This window comes from Papio anubis, chromosome 5 (assembly GCF_008728515.1).
Source record: "Papio anubis isolate 15944 chromosome 5, Panubis1.0, whole genome shotgun sequence".
NCBI classification, from domain to species: Eukaryota; Metazoa; Chordata; class Mammalia; order Primates; family Cercopithecidae; genus Papio; species Papio anubis.
This window is the reverse complement of record NC_044980.1, coordinates 53,657,506-53,680,813: the sequence shown is the minus strand read 5'-3', so window position 1 is coordinate 53,680,813 and position 23,308 is coordinate 53,657,506. Positions and strand designations below refer to the sequence as shown.

General features: G+C 39.9%; 1 protein-coding gene and 1 long non-coding RNA gene across 18 annotated transcripts in view; one reads left to right on the top strand and one right to left on the bottom strand.

Annotated features, from left to right (window-relative positions):
* The window catches only part of LOC103880972, a 28,800-nt gene extending 6,384 nt beyond the window's left edge, over positions 1-22,416 (bottom strand). The window contains exons 1-2 of one of the 3 annotated variants that reach the window (XR_004183957.1): positions 22,337-22,416; positions 13,442-13,501 (exon numbers count right to left, since the gene is read on the bottom strand). This is a non-coding gene — a long non-coding RNA (uncharacterized LOC103880972). Of the gene's footprint in view, positions 1-6,116; positions 6,232-13,441; positions 13,502-22,336 lie in introns of all 3 variants that reach the window. The other 2 variants (XR_004183956.1, XR_004183958.1) reach the window with 2 other exon arrangements.
* The window catches only part of PDE4D (phosphodiesterase 4D), a 1,533,637-nt gene that overhangs the window by 1,451,542 nt on the left and 58,787 nt on the right, over positions 1-23,308 (top strand). For 14 of the 15 annotated variants that reach the window (XM_031666728.1, XM_031666727.1, XM_031666725.1 and 11 more), the window contains one exon: positions 18,490-18,602. In XM_031666728.1, the coding sequence (XP_031522588.1) occupies positions 18,490-18,602 (113 nt within the window). Of the gene's footprint in view, positions 1-17,948; positions 18,404-18,489; positions 18,603-23,308 lie in introns of those variants that run through there. The other variant, XM_031666732.1, reaches the window with a different exon arrangement.

Sequence of the window (23,308 nt, the reverse complement as noted above, 5' to 3'; positions counted from 1 at the left end):
CCCTACTATGATATAGGTACTGCTTTCTCCATTTTATAAATTAGAAAACAAGCTAGGTTAATTCGCTTTTATGAGGTCTCAAGCTAGTTAGTCAGTGACAAAGCTCAGATTTGGAAACAAGGACTGCCTTACTCCAAAAACTGTTATCTTAAATTTCAGTGTTTGTAAGGTCCCTCACTGCCCCAGCATAACACAGCATTTGGTACACTCAAGGATTAACAGGAACAGGGATCTGCCAGCCTTGTTTCTGTAAAAAGAAATGGGGGAAGCAGAGCTGGATCTAACCAAACAGGTTAAATTTAAGTGCCAGGTTTCTGGGAAGGAGAACTATACCAGCAATGGTTTCTCACCTTAGTGAATTCATTTCTAACCATCCTTTGCCCTGCAAAGAGAGCAGGATCCGGGGCCCACAGGGCCTAGTTCATGGAGAGGAGAAAGAGGCAGATAATGGGAGCAAAAAGTGAAGAATTCAAGCTGCAAAATGTAACAATTCTCAAAGTGCTGAGTTCTCTTCACTCCCTTATCTGGCAGCTCCTGTTTTTTTCTCCTTTGCCTCCCACAGTTACCACTTTAAAAAGTCATTTTTAATGTGGCACATATACACTGTGGAATACTATGCAGCCATAAACAAGAATGAATTTATGTCCTTTGCTGCACATGATGAAGCTGGAAGCCATCATTCTCAGCAAACTAACACAGGAACAAAAAACAAAACACTGCATGTACTCACTCATAAGTGGGAGTTGAACAATGAGAACACATGGACACAGGGAGGGGAACATCACACACCGGGGCCTGGTGGGGGGTGGGGGAGCAAGGGGAGGGAGAACATTAAGACACATACCTAATGCATGTGGGGCTTAAAACCTAGATGACGGGTTGATAGGTGCAGCAAACCACCATGGCACATGTATACCTATGTAACAAACCTACACGTTCTGCACATGTATCCCAGAACTTAAAAGTAACAACAACTACAGAATGGGAGAAAATTTTTGCAATCTACTCATCTGACAAAGGGCTAATATCCAGAACCTATAAAGAACTCAATCAAATTTACAAGAAAAAAACAAACACCCCCATCAAAAAGTGGGCAAAGGATATGAACAGACACTTCTCAAAAGAAGACATGCATACAGCCAACAGACACTTGAAAAAATGCTCACCATCACTTGCCATCAGAGAAATGCAAATCAAAACCACAATGAGATACCATCTCACACCAGTTAGAATGGCCATCATTAAAAAATCAGGAAACAACAGGTGCTGGAGAAGATGTGGAGAAATAGGAACACTTTTACACTGTTGGTGGGACTGTAAACTAGTTCAACCATTGTGGAAAACAGTGTGGCGATTCCTCAAGGATCTAGAACTAGAAATACCATTTGACCCAGCCATCCCATTACTGGGGATATACCCAAAGGATTATAAGTCATGCTGCTATAAAGACACATGCTTCACAATAGCAAAGACTTGGAATCAACCCAAATGTCCATCAGTGACAGACTGGATTAAGAAAATGTGGCACATATACACCATGGAATACTATGCAGCCATAAAAAGGATGAGTTCATGTCCTTTGTAGGGACATGGATGCAGCTGGAAACCATCATTCTCAGCAAACTATCGCAAGAACAGAAAACCAAATACCACATGTTCTCACTCATAGGTGGGAATTGAACAGTGAGATCACTTGGGCACAGGAAGGGGAACATCACACACCAGGTCCTATTGTGGGGAGTGGGGAGGAGGGAGGGATAGCATTAGGAGATATACCTAATGTAAATGACGAGTTAATGGGTGCAGCACACCAACATGGCACATGTATATATATGTAACAAACCTGCACGTTGTGCACATGTACCCTAGAACTTAAAGTATAAAAAACAACAACGACAACAAAAATCCTTTTTAAACATTGTCTCAGCATCCAGTCAGTTGAGTTTCTGCACTTTTAGAGACTCATGCCCATTCTTTCATCCTTTGCTCCAGTGGCTGTAGCTCCCTACCTCCTTCTTACCCTCACTCCTAGGCTTCCACTTTAGAGAATTTGGAGAACTGGGGAAAGAAAAGACTTTTGTGTATGGTGTGCCTGCAGCCTAGTGCCATGAGCTGGTTCTTGCCGTGTCTGAGTCACCAGATCCACTCTTTCTGTGATCCACACACTATTCCCTCTATCCCAGCCAAGCTTGCAAACTCTGATCATGAACTACCAGGTGGGTGGAGGGGCACATGGATATCTTCCCCAGGAAGCCTGGCTGGATCCTCTGAACTTTTCTGACCTGTGCATGCCTCTACCACAGCACACCTTAATTTCTTTTGAAATCACTGCATTTGTTCATTTGTGAGTTGTTTGCCTCTAGATGGTAGGAGCCTTGAAGTCAGAATTCTTCTGAACTAAACTTTGTAAGTTGAGCACCTCATAGAATACCAAGCTTCTGGTATTACTGGTGGGGTTCAACAAGCATTTGTTGAGAAGAGATGAATCAAGCTAAAGTGTAAGTAGGCAACGATGAATCATGTCATAACCTCTAGTTTCCCAACTTTGTCTACAGAAAAGGCTCCTTGCTAGGTAAAACGAAAACAGATGAAGTATGTGGATTCTCTTCAACTTTGGAACTCATCACCTTGAATCTCTCAGCTATCTCAAGACTGATTCCCTCCACCCTGTAGGGCCTCCTGCCCCTCCTTTGTACAGCAGTGAATGACAGAAATTGAATAGAAGGAGGGAAAGAGGGAAAAAGGTCTAGATGACCAAGTGGCAAAAACAAATAACCCAGCATGACCAAGTATGCAGAGAGGGGACTCTGAGGAAACTTGCTGACAAAAGATAGAGATGGAGGTGGCGGTCAACCACAGGGGATAACAGGGGCAGACAGGTTTAAGGAGGTAGATTTTATAGGGACTTCGAATAGATGAACTGAAGTTTGGGGGAGAACTTAAAGGCATTAAAAATCTAGTATAAGGTCTTGATTAAGGAGAGATATCATAATAATTATTATTCCAATATAAGAGGTGCTTTGGGAACACAGGCTATGTAGGAAGGATTGACAGAGGAAGGGAGGAAAGATCTAGGAAAATGAGGGCCAGATGGAAAGGTGTCCTTCAGTTCATTTGCCAATGAAATGCTTAGGATATATAGTGGTCTGCTCCTACCCTCTACAGTTCTAGCCACTGCACCCAGAGTGCCCACCAACTATGCCATTCATTCATTCACATGGTCTATCTGGCTCCTATAGGCATTTCAGTGTGTGACAGCTGCTTTATGTGTTCTGTTGGTAAACTTGTAGTACCCTGAGAAAACTCACACATTATGGAGAAATGACTTCAAAAAATATGCACAGTAGTTAGCGCAAATCTTTTTATGTGTTCTACTCTCATGTGAAGTAGAGAAGTAGAGGGATTTTTTTTTCTTTAATTATAAAAAGGGAGAAAGAGAGAAGAAGGAAACAAAACTAACAGTTATTAAGCAAGGTAATTTCTTACCTCAGTGCTTTCAAACCAATTGGTAGATTTCAAAATCAATTTAGTGGGTCACAATTAATATTTTAAAAATTAAATAAAATAGAAAACAGAGTGAATCATACATAGTAAGGATAAATATTATTTCATGTTAAATTATGTTTCAATTCTCTGTATTGGATTGAATATATAATTACTCTTGTGTGTATGGTATATACTGTTCCGATATATACATTTCCTTTATATTGTATATGTATCATTTTTATTGGTTTAATTTATATTGAAATGCATGGTTTGTTAAAGACTATAAACAAATTTTGCCATGACTATTATTTATAAAACACAAGAGTTTCTTTAAATAAGAGTCCACTGCTCTTCTCTACCTTTTAAAAATAAATATAGGTATAAAACCTTTTTGTACTTTTTTTTATATATTACTGAAAGTCAGTATCCACATGTCTTCAAAAGTGAGCACCTCTTACTTTAAACAAATCTACCAGGTCATAGTATAAAATGTAAATTTTACTGTAGTTTACTGTCAATAAACTTTGTAAGCCACTGCTTCATTTCATTTGATCTTCCCCAAAACCCTGTATGAGTGGAGTCTGGGGCCTCAGAAGAAGACGGTGGTCTTCACAGAAGCTGAAATTCTCTACTGTTTACTTGTTTTCAAAGGTCTGGTTAGCTGGGGCCCTGAAGGTGATAAAGAAAGACACTTCCAAGGTGGACAGGTATAATTATTGGGTCACCAAGAACAAATTTGAAAAACAAAATATACTGATTGAAATTAGCAGGTAGAACCTAAATATCCAGAAGCTTCTTCATTGAATAAATTTGTAGCAAAAGTTTATGTAAACTGAATTAATAATTCCTAGTGAAATAGTGGATGAATTGTGAATAGTGGTGTTGGTAATAATGGAAAAACAATTTTTTTCTGAGACAGAATCTCACTCTGTCCCCAAGGCTGGAGTGCAGTGGCACGACTTGAGCCACTGCAACCTCTACCTCCCAGGTTCAAGTGAGTCTTGTGCCTCGCCTGAGGCACAAGATTAGATTTAGCAGAGACGGAGTTTTGCTATGATGGCCAGGCTGGTCTCAAATTCCTGGCCTCAAGTGATCCATCCACCTCGGCCTCCCAAAGTGCTGGGATTACAGGCATGAGCTACCGTGCCTGGTCAAAAAACACTTAATTCATAAAACTTAATTCAACAATTCAAGAGTTATACTTCAAGAGTGAAGATATATAATGAAAATATGAAGTCATCTGAAGGACACACATACAATAATTAATTTTAGTAAATCTCAAATTTGTCTCAAATCAAAAACCTGCTACTCATATTTTTGTCTTAATTATCATAATTTAAAATGTCTACACATTAAGTAATACTATCTAGTAAATATGCCCTAGAGATTATGTGTGTATGTGTGTAGGTGTATGTACACCTATTATGTTTTCAGACAATTGGAAGAAAATTGTTAGGCTATTGTTTTTCTTTCATCAAGGAGCTATCATTTAAGTGTAAACCTAGAGTATTCAAAATAAAATTGGGCTTACAAGATCAGGGCATGGCAAGACCTATCCAGATTGCTGTGGAATAACATATGCTTCCAAAAGCTCATCTTCAGGATGAAAAACACATAAATGACATGCCTTCTTCCTCTTGCTTACCTTAATGACTACCGTTTAAATAATCTAAAGTAGCAGATACCATCAATACTGTTGCTAATTATATTACTTTTCAGAGAGGTACAAGAGCCCTTGTACCTATAGTAGTAGTGATACCACTACTAGTATCAAAAATACAAGATTGTTTTGTTAATTTTGACTGTATTTTAAAAAAAGATAGGGAGAAGATGAATTACTATTAAAAGCAGCTCTTATATGTTACATGTAATAGATGATAAATACAAGTTTTTAACAAATAACACATTTAAGTTGAACTGAACCCCCCAAAAAGATAGGGATATGAATATATGATTTTTAGATTAAAGTTAGTTTTAACATTCAAATAAAGTGTGGGAAAATGGCCTGGAGGCCACCTTCTAGGGAATGTATTTTTAGCCCTATTTTACAAAAAAGAAAACTGAGGTACAGAGAAATTAATTTGCCCAAATTTGCCACATGGTTGCTAAGATGAAGAGCCAGCATTTGAACTTCTGTTCCCAATGTCATACTCTTTCTATTGCTTGTAACTGTCATTGTAGACCACTAAAGTGGATACCTCCACAACTCTTTGCTTGTCACTGCATCTGGACTACCACAATAGCTCCTTAGTCTCCATCCTTCTATCTTCTCCATTCTATCCTCTTAGGCTACCAGTGCACTTATCCAATTCCCACAATATCCATTAGCTCAAGACCACACATTTAAGTGTTCAACTCTATTTCCCTTCTCCTCCCTGGAATGCGCCTACTCCACCCAGCCCATTTACTGCCCACACATTCAACCTTTATTCAGGCTATAGATATTCTTATACCTGAAAACAATGCCAGCTGACTCCCTCCTCCCACAGCCATTCAAACCAGTCTTCCTTGAAGACCTACATCCAAGTTCACCTTCTTCCTGAAACCCAGCACACTGAGCTACAGTCCATACCTCCCTCTCCCTGCTCAGACTACAGTAGCACTCCCAGACTGAATGATTTATATTCTACCTTACGCTGTCTCTAGGCAGCAGCCGATCATGTGTCTGATTTTCTCAGCAGGTTATTATGGCTCCTTCCTGGGTCCAGGCTGCTGAATCTTTCATGTTCTTGTATTTCACAGCAACTAGCACATCAGAGAGGCTCAATAAATATGTATGGATTTTTTGACTATTCTCTTTTAGGGAGAAAAAAATGAGAGAAAGAAAAGAAGAAAGGGAGGGAGGAAGATTACTCTCTGACCATTTCTCAATAGCATACAAAGTCAGGAGGAAGAGAAATAAAATGTCCTTAGTGGAGATTTCAAACATATGGGAACCTACTAAGCACATGTATTTGTTAATGTTTCAGACTTACCTGACATGTAGGTATAGGTGTAGGAAAACCTATTCCAGGTATCCTTCAAGAGGTGATAGTTGTTGTATGAAAAAAGCATTCTAAAATTCAACAGGTTTAGATAATGCTTGCTAATAAAATTAAATATGTCATTTTGCTGTGGACCTTCTAGCTTTTGGTAGGTTCATGTCCATTAGAAATCACTGTAAAAGTGATTTCTACACTGTTGTGTGAAATGGTTCACGCCTGTAATCCCAGCACTTCGGGAGGCCAAGGTGGGTGGATCACAGATCAGGAGATTGAGACCATCCTGGCAAACACGGTGAAACCCCGTCTCTACTTAAAATACAAAAAAATTAGCTGGGCGTGGTGGCGGGTGCCTGTAGTGCCAGCTACTTGGGGGGCTGAGGCAGGAGAATGGCATGAACCCGGCGGGCAGAGCTTGTAGTGAGCGGAGATCACGCCACTGCACTCCAGCCTGGACGACAGTGAGAGACTCCGTCTCAAAAAAAAAAAAAAAAAAAAAACTGTAAAAAGGCTGCATATACAATATTTCCCAAGCTTGTTTGACCACAAAACATCATTAGTAAGGAGAATCTTATAGGGACAATATTGATTGGAACATTCTTTGGAAAATGTTTGGAATGATCTTCCCAGTAACCTCAGTGTGAGGGATGCTCTGTCATTAACCAATGACCAATACATATTCTTCCTACATAGTTGACTTTTCATATTTGGTGTGGTCTTGTAAAAGCTATTCTATTTTTTGTTGTTTGTTTTTGAGAGAGAGTCTCACTCTGTTGCCCAGGCTAGAGTGCAGTAGCGCCATCTTCTCCACCTCCAGGGTTCAAGTGATTCTCCTGCCTCAGCCTCCCAAGAAGCTGGAACTACAGACATGTGCCACCACACCTGGCTAATTTTTATATTTTTAGTAGAGACGGGGTTTTGCCATGTTGTCTAGGCTGGTTTCAAACTCCTGACCTCAGGTGATCTGCCCGCATCAGCCTCCCAAAGTGCTGGAATTACAGACGTAAGCCACTGTGCCTGGCCTAAAAGCTATTCTAAATCATAGGTTGTTCACTCACATTTGGCTCAGAACTGTTTAATATTTGAGGGTTGATGGTGATGACACAAAAATAGTAATTGTTTTAGGATTGAGAATCCGTGAAAAAGGAAGGAAACTCTCACATATTAATGACCTTATTGAAAATTAACTTATTTAAACAATTCTGCAAAGTGGTTCAGTACACTTACTATTGATTGAATACTTACTATATGTCAAGTACAGCCCTTGGGACTTTACATTTCTTATACATTTCTCATAATAACCCTGTAATTCTCAATGTATACAATGTGCTCAGGTCTTTTAAATGGCTTATTTCGGATAACACAACTAGAACAATGGCAAGGCTGGAATTCAAGTTCTGAGTGACTCAAAAGTTCATGCTGTTTCTGATCTATCACACTATTTCCCATGAAGAGCTCTTATAGGTTGTGGATTCTTCCATGTATATAATAGCTTTCTTAACCAAATCTAAATCTCCATAGATATTCTTGTAAAATTTTAAAACTAATTTATCTTTATTTGTATGGAGCCAGTTCATATACAACTGGATAAGCCAAATATACCTGATATACTCTTGAGTTCTGAAATTTGTTCTCTATAATGCATACACAGTTAAGAAATGTACGTTTACCAGTAGGCCAACATAGCTTATCACTCATATGTGTTGCTTGTAATGCAAGTAATGAGATTAAAAATTGGACATAAGAAATTACCTTTCTGAGACTCTGTTCATAGCCTGTTTAAAAGAGCCTAGTCTTTTGGGGAAATCTTTTGTGTATTTTTTCTTTTCTTTTTTTTCTTTTTTTTTGGGGGGGACAGAGTTTCGCTCTTACTGCCCAGGCTGGAGTGCAGTGACACATTCTCGGCTCACTGTAACCTCTGCCTCCTGGGTTCAAGTGATCCTTCTGCCTCAGCCTCCTAAGTAGCTGAGATTACAGGCGCCCGCCACCATGCCTAGCTAATTTTTTGTATTTTTTTTAGTAGAGACGGAGTTCATCATGTTGGCCAGGCTAGTCTCAAACTCCCGACCTGAGGTCATCCACCTGCCTCGGGCTCCCAAAGGGCTGGGATTACAGGCGTGAGCCACCACACCCAACTGTATGTTTTTTCTTAACCTGTCTTCAACTGGAACAAATGTCTCATTGGCATTACTTCTTAACCCTTAGGTATCTCACAGTGAGAGAGAGATAAATGCTAAGCAGAGATTTATGAGAAAGTTAAAAAAAAAAAAAGAAGAAGAAGAAGAAGAAAGCAGAGATAGGGATCTGAATAAAATATTCTGGGGCAGTGTTGATTAAAATAATTGTTGTCTTTTCTTCATTCAGGAAAGTATTCTTGACTTGGAGTCCTTGGTGACTTCAGGGAGGTCAGTGAACACTTTTAGAGTAAAAAATATTGATAATATGAACTTATGCTCATTTTTCTGGGAATGTTTGTATCAGACGCACCTTTGTGCATTCATCTGTTTCTCCCAGACGTCATACTGGTGTATTGATGGATTCTTTTAAAATTTTATCTTATTTTGCAAAGATCATTACATATGAATGATATATCATAATACTTGTCGTTTTTATTTTAATGTTAATATTTCTCTTCGGTAAGACACCAGGAGCTGCTTGACCATCACCAAATTTTGGCAATGTTAGTTCCTAATACTCTGTTAAAAAATGAGAGTTTGAAAGCAAAAGACTGAGAACAAGAGATAGACAGGGGTGATTACATGTAGGGAGCCACACCCAGGCCAGTATCTTGAATCTCATTTGGAAATAAATATTCTTGTCTGATAGAAAACAAGCATACTTATTGGTTATTCGCTCACAAATATTTGTTGAGTGCCTGTAAATGTCAGGAATTTTCTAGACAGTTATAGAAAGGCCTGGACACAAATATAAAAATGACATTAGAAAAGTCATAGAGGCAGAAGCCAGCAAATTGTTTCCAGGCGGAAAGATTGGCTAAGATGAGCTGTCTTGGACAGGATAGTCTTAGATGTAAATAAAAGAGACAGGTATTAAAAAGCCAGCCAAAAAAGGCCTATGTGAACACAAGAATGTAACATTAATACAATAAGTAGGAGAGAGTTGTGCAGCAGGTTTTTGAAAGAGTGAAACAATAAAACCAGGGTTTAAGGAAGATTATTCTGACTTTATAAATACGACTGTGATGAGAAAAGTGAATCCAAGGAGATCCAGTAGTAGATCATTATATGAATCTAGAAACACACACATGAGAATTTGACTGAAGGTGACAGTTACAGAAATTAAGAATAAATTGGTAAGTCAACTGGCAAAGTATTGGATGGGAATATGGTAGAGGCAGGAGTGGAGATAAGCAGGGTGAGTGTAAATATACTCCAAAACTTTCTATTTATTAATAGCTTTATTTCTGAGAATATCTCAATCTCAAATAGAAAACATGTACCCCTGATGAACAATTGAGCTAAACTCACAGAATTCCAGGATCATGGTATTGGATAGGATCCTTGACAAGTAACTGGTCAGTTTAGGAATTCCCTCTCAAAAGTAGCTGACCCCATCCAGGTTAACTATAATGAACAACCTTAAAGCTAACACCCAACCCAGATAGTACAATTTCAGAAATCAGAGAATAAATGAATGTTAGAGCGGGGTAGACACTAAAGATAATCTGTTCTAACTCCTTGTTTTCTCTAAGGAATACCGTATGCAGTAATTGACAAAGGTAAAGAAACAAAGACTGTTATATCCTAAGGTTGACAGTATATGATGGAAACACAGATGCTCTCCTATAGTCCCCCCAGGGAAATAAAATTGATTCCCAAAATTACAGCAAGAGTATGTAAATAAAATACATAATTATAACATTTTTTAAAAACTGCTTGCAAAAATTGTCCTGTAACTTTGTTCAAACAACTTCCCAGACAAAAGCTTCCTCACTAGCATTCTTTAACACCCTCTTCAGGCTTGTGTTGCTGAAATATGTGTTTGGAATGAAAATTATCTTAGCACAAACCTGTGGGTATATATGGTCTGTACTGAATATCAATGGCAAAGCCTGATATTTGTCTTAGCTCAAGTTGCTATAACAAAATACCATAAACCGATGACTTAAACAACATACATTTATTTCTCACAGTGCTGGAAGCTGGAAATCTGAGATCAGGGTGTCAGCATGGTCAGGTTCTGGTGAGGGCATCTTCAGGGTTGCAGATTGCCCACGTGGCGTGTATCCACATGGTAGAAAGAGAGCAACCTCTGGCCTCTTCTTATAACGGCACTAATCTCATTCATGAGGGCTCCATTCTCCTGACCTAATTACTTCCCAAGGGTTTTCCCTCCAAATACCATGACACTGGGGATTAGATTTCAGCATATGAATATTGGAGAGACACACACATTCAGTCCATTACAGTATTTTCCTTTGACATTTCCTTTTTCTTTGCTCCTGAGAGTTTTTCCTCCTAACTTTCTGAAGCTTCTCCTTCCCCTTTAGGGACTGCCTAGGATTTTCCCCTTATCCGGTCATCAACCTCTTAACTGGTCTTTACTTTTCTGATCTGCCTTTATACTATTCCCAGAGTAATCTTTTTGAAAAGCAAATCTGACGGTGTGACTTCCTCACTTAGAAGATTTTTAATGGCTTCTTTAGAAGAAAACATAAAGTCTTAGAATAGTATACAAGTCCTCCAAGACTACTTCTCCATCTTTATCTTTGTCCGCTGTCTGACTTAAACTTTATATCCCTACCTGTTTGTAGCTTCCTGAATGGCCTATGTTCTCTAAGTGAACTTCTTCAGAATGAATCCCTGTTCATTCCTTGAATTTGTTTTTTCTTTCTAGCTACCCTAAAAACTGTTCCCAGGTAACTATTAAGTTTTTGGACCCTAGGTTATACCTGGCACTAGTTGATAGGTTCACTTAAATTAATAGAATTGTTTGCATTTAAGTTAGAGACTTAAGTCCAGGAGGAAGAGAAGATACAATGGAGGAGGAAGGGAAAAGAATCTATTAGGCATCAATGCAAGATTATTTAACTCACAACCTCTCACTTGAACTAAAACAACCTACAAGGTTCTTGTTATTATCTCCAACCTGTAGGTGAAATAAGGCCCCAGAAAGATTAGCTGAATTGCCTGGAATTGCTTGTATGTGGTGGAATAGAGATTGGAGCCTTTCTCCATTCTTCCAGTTTCTTTCAAAGAATAATATCACTTACAGTTGCACACATGCCACATGAAGCCCCCAGCCTGGATGCCTAATTAAACTTGGATCAAACTCCAATTTTTTAGACAAAAGCCCTCCCTATTCTTATAAAAGCTTTCTCCTCTTTCTTTGCCTCTTATCTCATGTCAGCTCAGAGAGACATTTCTGCTTGGGCCAATCTGGCCTTCAAGCTCAGTGCCTTGAATGAATAAAACAAAACAAAACAAAAAATCTTTTAAAGTCAGGATTTTGTAACTTCAGTAACCTTATTGATGATTGGGAGAAATGGAAAATGTACAGGTTGGAGTTACCCTTTAGACCAAGCTGACTCCTTTCTCTTATACACACACACACATACACACCCCTTCAATAACCTTATTGATGATTGGGAGAAAGGGAAAATGTACAAATTGGAGTTACCCTTTAGAGCAAGCTGACTCCTTTCTCTTACACACACACAAACACACGCACACATTCTCTCACTCTCTCATGCACTTACACACATGCACACACATACATATTCCCTCCATATTCCTCCCTTTCCAGTGTAGATGAGGCACAGATTCATTCTACCCAAACGAAAGCTCTTCAAAGTCTCACCTTCTGTCATAAATAGCCTTATTGAACATTTTCATGCAGGCAGACTCTCGTGAAGGAAATTTTGGTGAATTCCATTGTTTTTTTCTCCATCTTATTACAGTGCGATTAATAAGTTAGTGACTACAAGGTTGTAGTTTTCAAGAGCAAGAAGTCCACCCCCTTTCAAGTCACATTTGACAGTCCTTCTGTTCATGCCTGACTTATTGTGGGAACATATGTCTACGTAGGATTTTAATACAGAGATTGTCTTAGATATGAATAATCGTCAGAGAAGCAAATGGTGTAAGTTATTTAATTGTATTCTTAATATGGTCAAAGATAATGGTTTCACTGACTTCAACTTTACTTTCTTCAATTCCATTAATTGCATAGCGCTAGAATTTTCCATAGAAAATAAAATCAGATCCCATGTCACACAGTACTCTGAGTCACTCTGTGACTCCTACACTTGAAGATATAGTCCTACCTACAGATGCCTGACGTGGCCAGTCTCTGAGATGGCCAGTGGCTGAGGATTTCTCAGATTTCTCCAGAATCTGTTCCCCTAAGTAAGGCCCTACTCATGGTAATTTCTTTTTTGACACACACATCTTTTTTTTTTTTTTTTTTTTTTTTTTTTTTTTTTTTTTTTGTCTTTTGTCTTTTTTTTTTCCCGAGATGGAGGTTTTTTTGCTCTTGTCGCCGAGACTGGAGTGCAGTGGCACGATCTCGGCTCACCATAACCTCCGCCTCTCAGGTTCAAGCAATTTTCCTGCCTCAGCCTCCCAAGTAGCTAGGAATATAGGCATGCTCCACCAAGCCTGACTAATTTTGTATTTTTAGTAGAGATGGGGTTTCTCCATGTGGGTCAGGCTGGTCTCGAACTCCCGACCTCAGGTGATCCACCCACCTTGGCCTCCCAAAGTGCTGGGATTACAGGTCTGAGCCACTGCACCCAGCTGACACACGCACATCTTGTTCATCATAGGTCTGCGCGCTTGCTCATCTTTTCTCTTAAAAATCCTTCCCACTCTCTTTTATTTCATTCTTGAGGACTCAGCCTTTTCCCACTCCACCTCTGTCCCTGTCTGATTTAAATCGTCCTCTTTTACTGTCCCATAGCCTACATGCTTCCTTCTGTGAGAGTGCATTCTGCAGTAGTATGCTGAAATTACCTTCTCTGCTGGGCTCTGGGTAAGGGACACACTCTTTCCATCATCTTGTTTCTGCAGCCTCTAATAAAGTACATGGCACATAGTCAGTGCTAAATAAATGTTGAGTTACTGGTGGGACTAAAAAGTCAATGAAAGCCAATCTCATGTTTATTTCATTTAAAAATTCTACAGCCATAGGCAACACTTAAAAAAACAATTGTAGATAGTGGAAGATAAAAGAAAAAGAAAACCCTCACAAAATTACACACATCTTTCCTTTGGAAGCTTTATGAAGTACTAAGTAAAGTTTTATATATTTTATATGATTTTAAAATACTTCAAAACAATAATTTGATGCCAGAAATACACTTGGAGATGAGAGTGGCTTGCCACTAGCAAGCTCTGCTTAAGCCTATTACATGTACATATTGAAAGAGAATCCAGAGTCTTCATGTATTTCCCATCAGATAAAATGTATACAGGAAAAAAAATTAAGCAGCAAAAGTTAGACCTAACCTACACAAATCTTTTACTCTAGCAAACCAAAGGAATGACTAGCTCATAGCAATACATAGTGAAATAGAAATCATTTTCTCCAGTTCTATCTACTGTAGACAGTATCAATTCCTTCCTTAGAATAAAGAGGAAATTTTGTAAGAATTAAGAGAAGCTGGAACTGGTTAGGGAGATTTAAGTATTTGCTCTTAGGAGCTTTTTGTTATAGTTCTTTTATTTTTAAAAAATCTGGATCAGTTGTTATAATTTGTATTATTTTTTAAAATTAAGGGCGGGCAAATGGTATCCAAAGTAAGTGGTATATTTTGGACTTGTTCTTTTCATGTATACCAATAGGTCTATCTAGGAATTATGACAAGCTGATACAGTCCTTTAGCAGACCTTCAAGTGTTGGCAAAGAAACTAATGTCCACATAGTTACACATCCCGTACAGTGGATCCTTTTACCTCAATGGCCAACATCACTGTGAGTTGTGGGTGAGAGTAATGGACTGAACATTTCACAAAAAAACAACCTCAACCTCTAGCTACCTGCTGTGGCTCTGAGGTGATTACTTTTTTCCTTTTTCAAAAGGAAGCTGCTGCTTCAGCATCTTCTCCTGGAGTCCCTGGCACAGTTTCAGGCCATGTGTCAGGGGAACCTCTAAGCATATCACTATGACAGAAGCCAAGTGCTGGCCCGCAAGAATTGAGGACTGTTTGTTCACAGAAGAGCCTGAGCAGAACGCGAGTGTTACATAGTTCAAAGGTGCCTTGAAGAAAACTGATGCTGTTGTAGGAGGGGACTTCAAGGCTCAAGTTATTTCTCAGTTGCTGTTCCATAGCCCTCTCCCAGCCTTTAGGGAGTTTAGCCAATAGTTTTTGCTTGGGTGTTTTTCTCTGTTTAGCTCCTTGACTTAGCAAGATTTGGGGCAGTTAAAGAGTTTTCATGTATTTTTAAGGAGAGCCACAGTGTATACTACTCTGGCAGGGGTTAGGGGGAAATATTTTATTAATGAATGCAGTATGTGTTCTTGGTAAAAGCCAAAATTAAACTGGCTCACTGTTTTTGTCCTGCTGGCTGTCGACATTTAGGTGTGTTGCTTGGTGTGGTGACTCAATTTCCTGTAGGATAGTTGGCAACTCCATTTTGAGGTTTGTTTGGAGGGATGAAAAGGTCAGTTACTTGATGTCTTAGAACACTTGGGGTTAAAATTCCTAAAAGTGAAGCTTTACAAATGATCCTGAAAAATCGTGGCTAGCTATATTACCTGTTCGCCTAGGAATTTGGAAAAAAGCAATATTCTCAGCTCTATGCTAATATCAAGAATAGTCCTTTATTTCAGCAACAGTTTCACAGAGCAAACTGTTCTTTACTCTGTTGTTAGTAATTATTTTCTCACTAGTATGTAGATGTGGTCTAGTGATTTTTCATTTTTCATATTTATACAGAAGATGTTAGAACTTAAAATACATGCTTACACCACTTTATGATCATACTCAAATCCTGTCTGTCAAAAATGACTGGTGCATGGCTTGGACATAAAATGGATATTCTGAAATAAATTGTTCCTCCTGTCACTATACTACCTTCTTAAGAGCAAATCCTGTGTCTAAAGTGCATGATGTCTTGAAGCATTAGCCAAAACATTCCCGAATTACTTTTCCACATTAAAAAATAACAACTGAAATATAATGTGTGGAGCCACATCCTGTTAGATTTGAGGCCTGAGTTTGTACTTTTGATTTCTGAAGAGCTTTGGGAACTTGGTGAAGATGGGGGCAGGGGGGCAGTTTACTTAGCTACTGGGAAATCACTGGAGGCTCAGGCTTTGAGAAAGTTGGAGGGCAGGGGAGAGGAACCACAGAAAGCCAAACCTCGGAGGGGACTCCCAGCTTCATTGTAACCAATGATTGAAAAGGTGGCACTGAATAAATCCCTGAACACAATGGCTACGTATCTTTAATCCACTGGATAGGCTAACTATGGACAGCTCAAATGATCATAAAAAAAGTCAATGTACTCTTAAAATTTCCTACATTCCTATCTTATGGGAATGAGAGAGAGAGGAAAATGTCAAAACCAAACCATGTAGTAGATGTACTACCATGGCAAGTAGGTGATGCTATACTTGCATATGGAAATTATTCAGTAAAATGAAAATGATTGTGTTAGAGCCACAGGCGAAAGTATTGTTTGTGATCTTTAGAGTGTGGGGTTACAATGGGCTTTCTATATTTGTGTGTAATGCTTCAATTTTTATAACAAGCATGTAATATTTTTTACATTCTTAGAATTGGGGAAGCTATACAGAACAAGTATTTTATATTTACCATTTAAAATTATTAATATCTTTAACTTGTTCCTATTGTTAATGGGGAAGAAAAAAGCTTCAATCTGAAATTTTAATTCACCTGGCAAGGTTTAGGCAATTGTTTGTCCATCTAAAGCATATATTTACTTTACTTTAGACTGCGGGATGGAGGAAGTAGAACAAAAGAGGCAAATTTTAACGTAGAGTACTCAAAGTGAACAGTAAATAGTTCAAGAATTGTTGATAACAACAAGCCACGTGGCACATGTAACAAATACTTTACAAGTCGCTCTAACTTTTACAAATTTCATATAAAAAGCTATGTGAGAAATCCGAGGAGACTAAATTCAGTCGATGAATTTCTTTGTTGTGCCACTGATAATTTATGGAGTCTAAATTTCAAGGGCAGAATTTCTTTTCCACCAATACCTGTAGATTTTTAAAGACAAAGACAGAGGATCCCACCACTTCGTGTAAGTTTCTCAGCATCTTCTTTCCACTCGACCATGACAAAGTTTTATAAAATGGACTCTTGGGAGTTTGATTTCTCCCCACTGTGAATGGTTTGCTTATTGCATGCCAATGTAGAGAAGTTCTCCCACAACTGGTCTGCTTAGGGAGAGTGCCTCTGGTCCCCTAGGTCAGCCTTTGTAAACAGAACAGACTTCCCTATGCCTTTGAATGTGGTCTTTCCGTTTTCTCAAAATTGTAGTGTAATCTGCGCATGGTGGGTAGAAACACCATACCAGATTTTCTTCCTTAGCCCAAGATCATCTAGGTCTTGTGCAATTCACAGGGGAAAGGAGTAGTATGCAGGACATGCGTAAATTCTCCTTACCATGTGGTTCTTTCACACTGCTGTTCCTTTAAGATAACTCTTAGGCAATTCTGCATATGAAAATGCAGCCTATTGTCAAATTTGTGAACTATAAAGCGTTCCGATCCCGCAACATTGTATATTTTGTTTGCTTGTTTCTGTCTGCCCCAACGTTTAGAAGTCTGGTACTTAGACTGGGCTGGTCGTAGAAAAAGGATGTGGTCTTAATAGAAACGCGGGTATTCCCACAAGCCTGCCTCCTTCAAGTAGGTGAATCCTAAACCTTTAGAAACGAACCCCCAGAAACCCTAAACCTTAAACCCTCAGAAACACTGAGGGTCCTAAATAACCTTGTTTGTGAAACTTGGCAGGAAGCAGCTGGTCCTGGAGACGCAGAGGCTCCAGCGGTCGGGGCAACCTGGAGGGCAGTGGCTCAGTGGGCTGCACGGGGTTCCCGCGGGGCAGGTGCGCGGCCGTGCGCGCCTGCGCGCAGGTCCCTCCTAAGCCCCGCAGCGGGCGCGACCCCGGGCGGCGGGCTGCAGGCGCTCCACGCCGGGTTTTCCGCCGCTCTCCTAGCACAGACAGTCCCACAGCAGCCCCACAGACACACACGCTCGCGCCGCGCCTCCTCGGCTGCACTTCAAAGCGAGTGGCGCCCGGCTGCTCCGGGGGGATGGCACTGCGAGGTGGCGGGGGCCCCGGGGCAGAGCCCGAGGGGAAGGACACGGCGGGTGGCATGGACAGGCTTTTGCAATTCGGAATCTTTTCGTAAGGGGGTTGAGGAGGAGCCAGGCAGCGCTGGGGGCCGAGAGGGGCGTGAGGGGGAGTGTTCCCGGAAAGCTGCGGCGTTGGAGCCGCGCTGCGCCTGCCGCCCGAGGAGTTGAGAAAGAAAACAGGAAACGTGGTGGCCGCGCACCCGGCCGCGGCTGATTCATTCGCTTCAAGTGCCGTGCAGAAGCCTCGGCAGGCGGGGCGGGCGTGGGGCCGCGGCTCCGGGCCGGGGACCTAGGAGATCGGGCTGTGGACCAGACGCTCCTCTCCGGGGCGGACACCTAAGCGCGCGCGCCATCCCCTCGCCATCCGCTAGAGTCGGGCTCCTGGACTGGGACTTGGGCCCGTCGCACAGTTGAAAAGTCGCATAGTGGTTTTTACGCCCGCGTCGCCGTGTGAAAGTTGGCTCGCCGCTCTTTGCACGCCCTCCTTGGAGGCCGACCCGTCACGCCAAGCTGGAGAGACCGTGCCTCCCCGAGGCCAGCCGCCCCGCGAGCAGAGCCTCCGCCCCCGTTGCACTGCCGGGCTGGGCAATATGAAGGAGCAGCCCTCATGTGCCGGCACCGGGCATCCGAGCATGGCGGGGTATGGCAGGATGGCCCCCTTTGAACTCACTAGCGGACCCGTGAAGCGCTTGAGAACTGAGTCCCCCTTTCCCTGTCTCTTCGCAGAGGAGGCCTACCAGAAACTGGCCAGCGAGACCCTGGAGGAGCTGGACTGGTGTCTGGACCAGTTAGAGACCCTACAGACCAGGCACTCCGTCAGTGAGATGGCCTCCAACAAGGTAAGCCCCGGTTCTGCTGTCACCGATGCCCCCAGGCTGCTGATTCCCCTGCCGGCGAGCCCGCTAGTACCCATAGCCCCGGGAAATACAGTGAGAGGTTTTTTAGGCTTACTGCATGTTGGCTATTCTGCTCCTTAGAGGGAGGTTCTTGTTTCCATGCCTTGCCTCTCCTAGTCACGCCAGATAAACATTTTCCAAAAGCAATTTGACGTAGTTTAAGTACCTCCCAAGACACAGGGTTCCTAAGTGACATTGTGCCCTTGTAGCAGAAACCCAGTAGGGTCCATTGGCATTGCATGTTTAAAGGTGTTCTTGGGATTCCTGGTTAAAATAAGAATTGGTGGATGTCTGTGAAATCACTTGAATGTCACCACCTAGGGCACTCAAACTCAGAAGAGTTCATCGAACTTGGAACCTTCACCCTAATTCATCTGGTTGTCAGGGTACCCCGCAAGAACTGAGCCTTTATATATTCAGTTGGCCATACACATCCGCAGGAAACATTAACAGAGTTAGAAGGTTCCTTATGATCATTACTTTTGTTTCCATTAATCTTGGAGAGAAAGCCCAGTTTTTCGAGGTCATTTAGTACAAGGAGGCTTCAACTAGGCATCTGTGCCATATGTACTAAGGTGCTGGTCTTGGCAGTTAATGGAGTTTTGAGGGCTGAGAAGTAACCTTCAGCCTGGGACAGCCTTAAAATAGCACGGAAGGCAAGGTATAATGTTTTCAGTTTTGCTGTATTTTTTGGATTTCCTGTTCTTTTTGTCTTTAGTTATGCAAGGAGATAATTGGAATTATATATGTTTTTAATGGCTATTTGCCTGTGCATGTCATGTGCAGATGGCTGAAGGATTCAGCCAGTAAAGACTGGTAATGTGTGACAAATAGTTGCCTCTGCAAGATATTTAAGTATTTTTGGCTACCTATTTACAAGGTCAAGAAGGTTATATTAACTTACAGTTCATCTGTGTGCACGTATCTTTCAATGAGTGATACTTTTTTTTTCTACCTTACTATGGTTTTTATCCCACCTGTTCTCATGCAGTTTTTACAAAAATGCCACAGCATAACAGCCACTTGATTGTCTTATCTATTAACAGTGCTTTTGTAGGTAGCATTGTCAAGTGAAAAGTTGGCTTCAAATAAATAAAAGGGGCTCTGTAGACATGGCCAGCAGATACTAACCTACCCATATGCACACTGACCTACCCATGTCCACACTGACGATCAATTCTGTTTTTTGTCATTTGTGCCTCATTTCTAAATTTGGCACAGCTCCTCATCAGAATGACCAATTATTGCTCTCTTACTGGGACTCTTACCCCCTGCTGTGGCATTAGGTACCTTTGTTCTCATTGGGGTAACAAATTCTTAGTTTTATAAAATACAGGGGTTTTTTTTCATAATTTGATTCTTAATAGCAGTAGACATATGCTGAATATGTCCAGTGTCCTAACTGCTAAATGGGAGCACTTTGCCATGGGCCAGAGTTCTTAATTCCATTGTGTGGTTGATTCTGTGTAAGAAAAGGAAGAGCAGAATCAAAAGCCACTTAGCAATGTACAAGCATTAGTGTATGTTTTCAAGATGATTTAACAGTAGTTTTTCAGCTAAATGAATTTGAGCAGCTAGTTGCTTTCCCTAAAATCCATATTCTTCATGTTGAGACCTATGTTTGGATTTAACACTGAATGTGAAATTTAATAATGTATTGTAAATGACTTCAGCTGTCAAGGAATTAATCTGTACATTAAGATTTAAAAATGTTTTAGGTCATAATAATTGCCTAAAATGATCCCTTCTTTTAAAAGCACCAGATAAGACAGAGATTTAGAAAAAGTAATCTTTACTATGAAGGCCCCAAATTAGACTTTGAGTTAATTTACAGGTTTGATAGGAGAGGTTGGTCTGTTTGGTTAAAATGAAATCTAGGTAAAGCGAGAAGATAATTTTTTCAAAATGTAGTCATTCTAGCAATGTTTATGTCTTGTGGCTGAAAAATTACGATATTTTTTCCTAGCCCACGACAGAGCTGAATTGAAAAATCATTGCCGTCACACTAATTTTTAACATTAAACTTAGTTCAGCTTAAGCTGTAGCTTAAACTTTTAATGTCCAAGCCATTCATGTGTTCTTTAACTTATTTATTTCTAAATAAGTGCTAAGCTTACATGACTTTTATAGACAAAAAAAGGGTTGGCATAGAAAGAAAAAAAAGCTCTTGCTAAAGGTTGTAAAGTTACTCTTCTTCTTGATAACAAGGGCATGAATAGGCCACATCCACAAAAGCTGTAAACTGAGTTGGAGCAGCTGATCCGAAGGCCCCTGTGAGTGTTGCCACACATTCAGTCTGAACTGGAAATGTGTACCGCTTGCATCATCTCCACTCAGTTATTTGATATTTCTTGAGTATGAATGAATGAATCTGAAACATTACTTTTTGGTTGTTAGTTTTATTACCATCCATTCTTTTTACATATACGTGTTCAGACCAACTGGTATTTTCAGTTTATTCTCTTTTAGCCTTTGAAAAATTATGACAGTATTCTCTGTTCTCTCTTGAGGTTTTAAAAATTTACTCTAATAGATCAAAAAGCACAATAAAAACACTAGTAAGAGATCAGGATTTTTAAATGGTGATAGAAAATACTTATTATGAAGATGGATTTAGGTGTTAGGAAGGAGGAAACTGATTCCTCAAACCCATTAAACAAACTGGATTAACATATTATTTCTATTTCTTAGACTTCTCAATAAAAGGCATCTTAACCAATTAGCAGTTTTTAAATGATGCTCTAGGAGCAACTAGCTGTACTTCCTGTACTGGTATTATAATGTTGCTTGCTTGTTGATGGCATTGAAGCAGGAAAATTATTGAATTCTTGGGCAAGGCTAGGGTTGGCTATAACACATGTAGGATGCTTGTACCAAGTGGGGTAAGAGATTCCAGATGGCATTTAATTTGAGTGATTAAATCTACAGCATTTACCCTTATAAGCACATTAATCTGCCTGAGATTTGTACAGATTTCCTTTGGAACCTCATTACTACAACTGAGCGTAATTTTAGTGAGGTCTCAAAGCTTTGGAGGCAGGCAAACCTGGAAGTTGAATTACGGTTTTGTTTCTTGCTAATGGAGTTACATTAGAGAACCACTTCAATTTTTTTAGCTTCAGTTTCCTTAGCATAAAATGGGCATCATAATAACTGTCTTGAAAGGTCAGTGTAAGAGTTCAAAAGAATATATAAAAAAGAGCTAGCTAATATAGTATCTGACAATAGTAGGCACTGTATCTGTTGTTATTGCTATTATTTGGGTTTTAGGTCAAACTTCACTGGTCGCTTACATGGCTAAAATGTCTTTTTACCATTCCGTTGTAACTTATACTAGACATTTCAAGTTTTATGGAATTTTATAATTCTTAGATAACTGTCTATAGCACACATTTCTGTATCATAAAAATGCTTAAATTATATTTATAGTTTTTGTGGTATAATACAGACATGAACATTCTGAAGTTCTAATTAGAAGTTTAGGTTTTTCTTAAATTCCAGTTACAGAATGCCAGACAGAAGAGCTAACTAAGTACTTTTCCCGTTTTACTCTAAAACTGAAAATGCAGACCTTACTAATTTTTAGAACATGTAAAATATAATAAGGGTTAGTGGTCAATGTGCCTTTGTAGTAAAACACCTTTTAAGTAGAATAGTTTCGCCGTGTTTTTGGTTACCTTTCTCTCATAGAAAGTATATCGAGGATGGGAGTCAGTGGAGAGGAAAGAAGGACAGCGAGCGGTCTGGGCCTCAGGGCTTTCAAGGATTATGCTATGGAACCCTGTAACGTTATCCTCTTGTGACCTAATAATGCACCTTTCACCAGGCCTTCCCTGTAAGTTCAGTGAGGTTCAAAGGAGAAAACGAAATCGTTTTGAGTTCTTCCCAAGACGTATCACTATAAAAATGGTATTTTGTTTCTGCTCTCTAATTTTGGGGGCAGTTTGAGGTTTGGCATGGCTGGAAATGACTGTGTTTCAAGCTGAAAGTCTGTCTTGAAGTTAGAATCCAGCCCCTAAGAGACTTCAGATTTTTCTATACTTCATTCCGAATGTACTTAGGCCAGCTTTACAAATGTAGTCATGACTTCTTTATGGAATTTATTTTGTGTATTTGACTTTTGACAAACCTCTCTAGCATGTTTCTGTTGCCTGTAAATTAAGTTGCTTTGCTGGGGTGCTTTGTCTCAGTGCTTTCTCTGGCTGCTCCCCCTACTGCTTTGTAATAGTCAATGCAGAACATATAGTAGCACTTTTTGTTGATGTATGTTCTTCTGGGCAAGAGGGGTGTTGTAATAAATATAGGATCTTCATAGAAGTGGCTAAATCTTAAGATATTTCCACATTATGCAACCACAACGTAACTTAGAATAGAGATAAATGTTAAACTTTTGCTAAGAAGGAAACTAAGTTAATTGGAAAAGGCATGTTTTATAGAGAGAAAATAGCCTCAGTTGTTTTCTACATTAACATATTAAACTTTAGATTAAAAAATTGTTGAGTTAATATGCCTAAATACAAACTTTAAATATCAGAAGAAAATATCTTCTATAATTATAGAAAATCAACAGTTAGATGTTTTGAGTTCAGTATCTGCTTTTTAATCTACTTAATAGAGGTAGATTGGAGACAGATTTATGTAGCTTACAT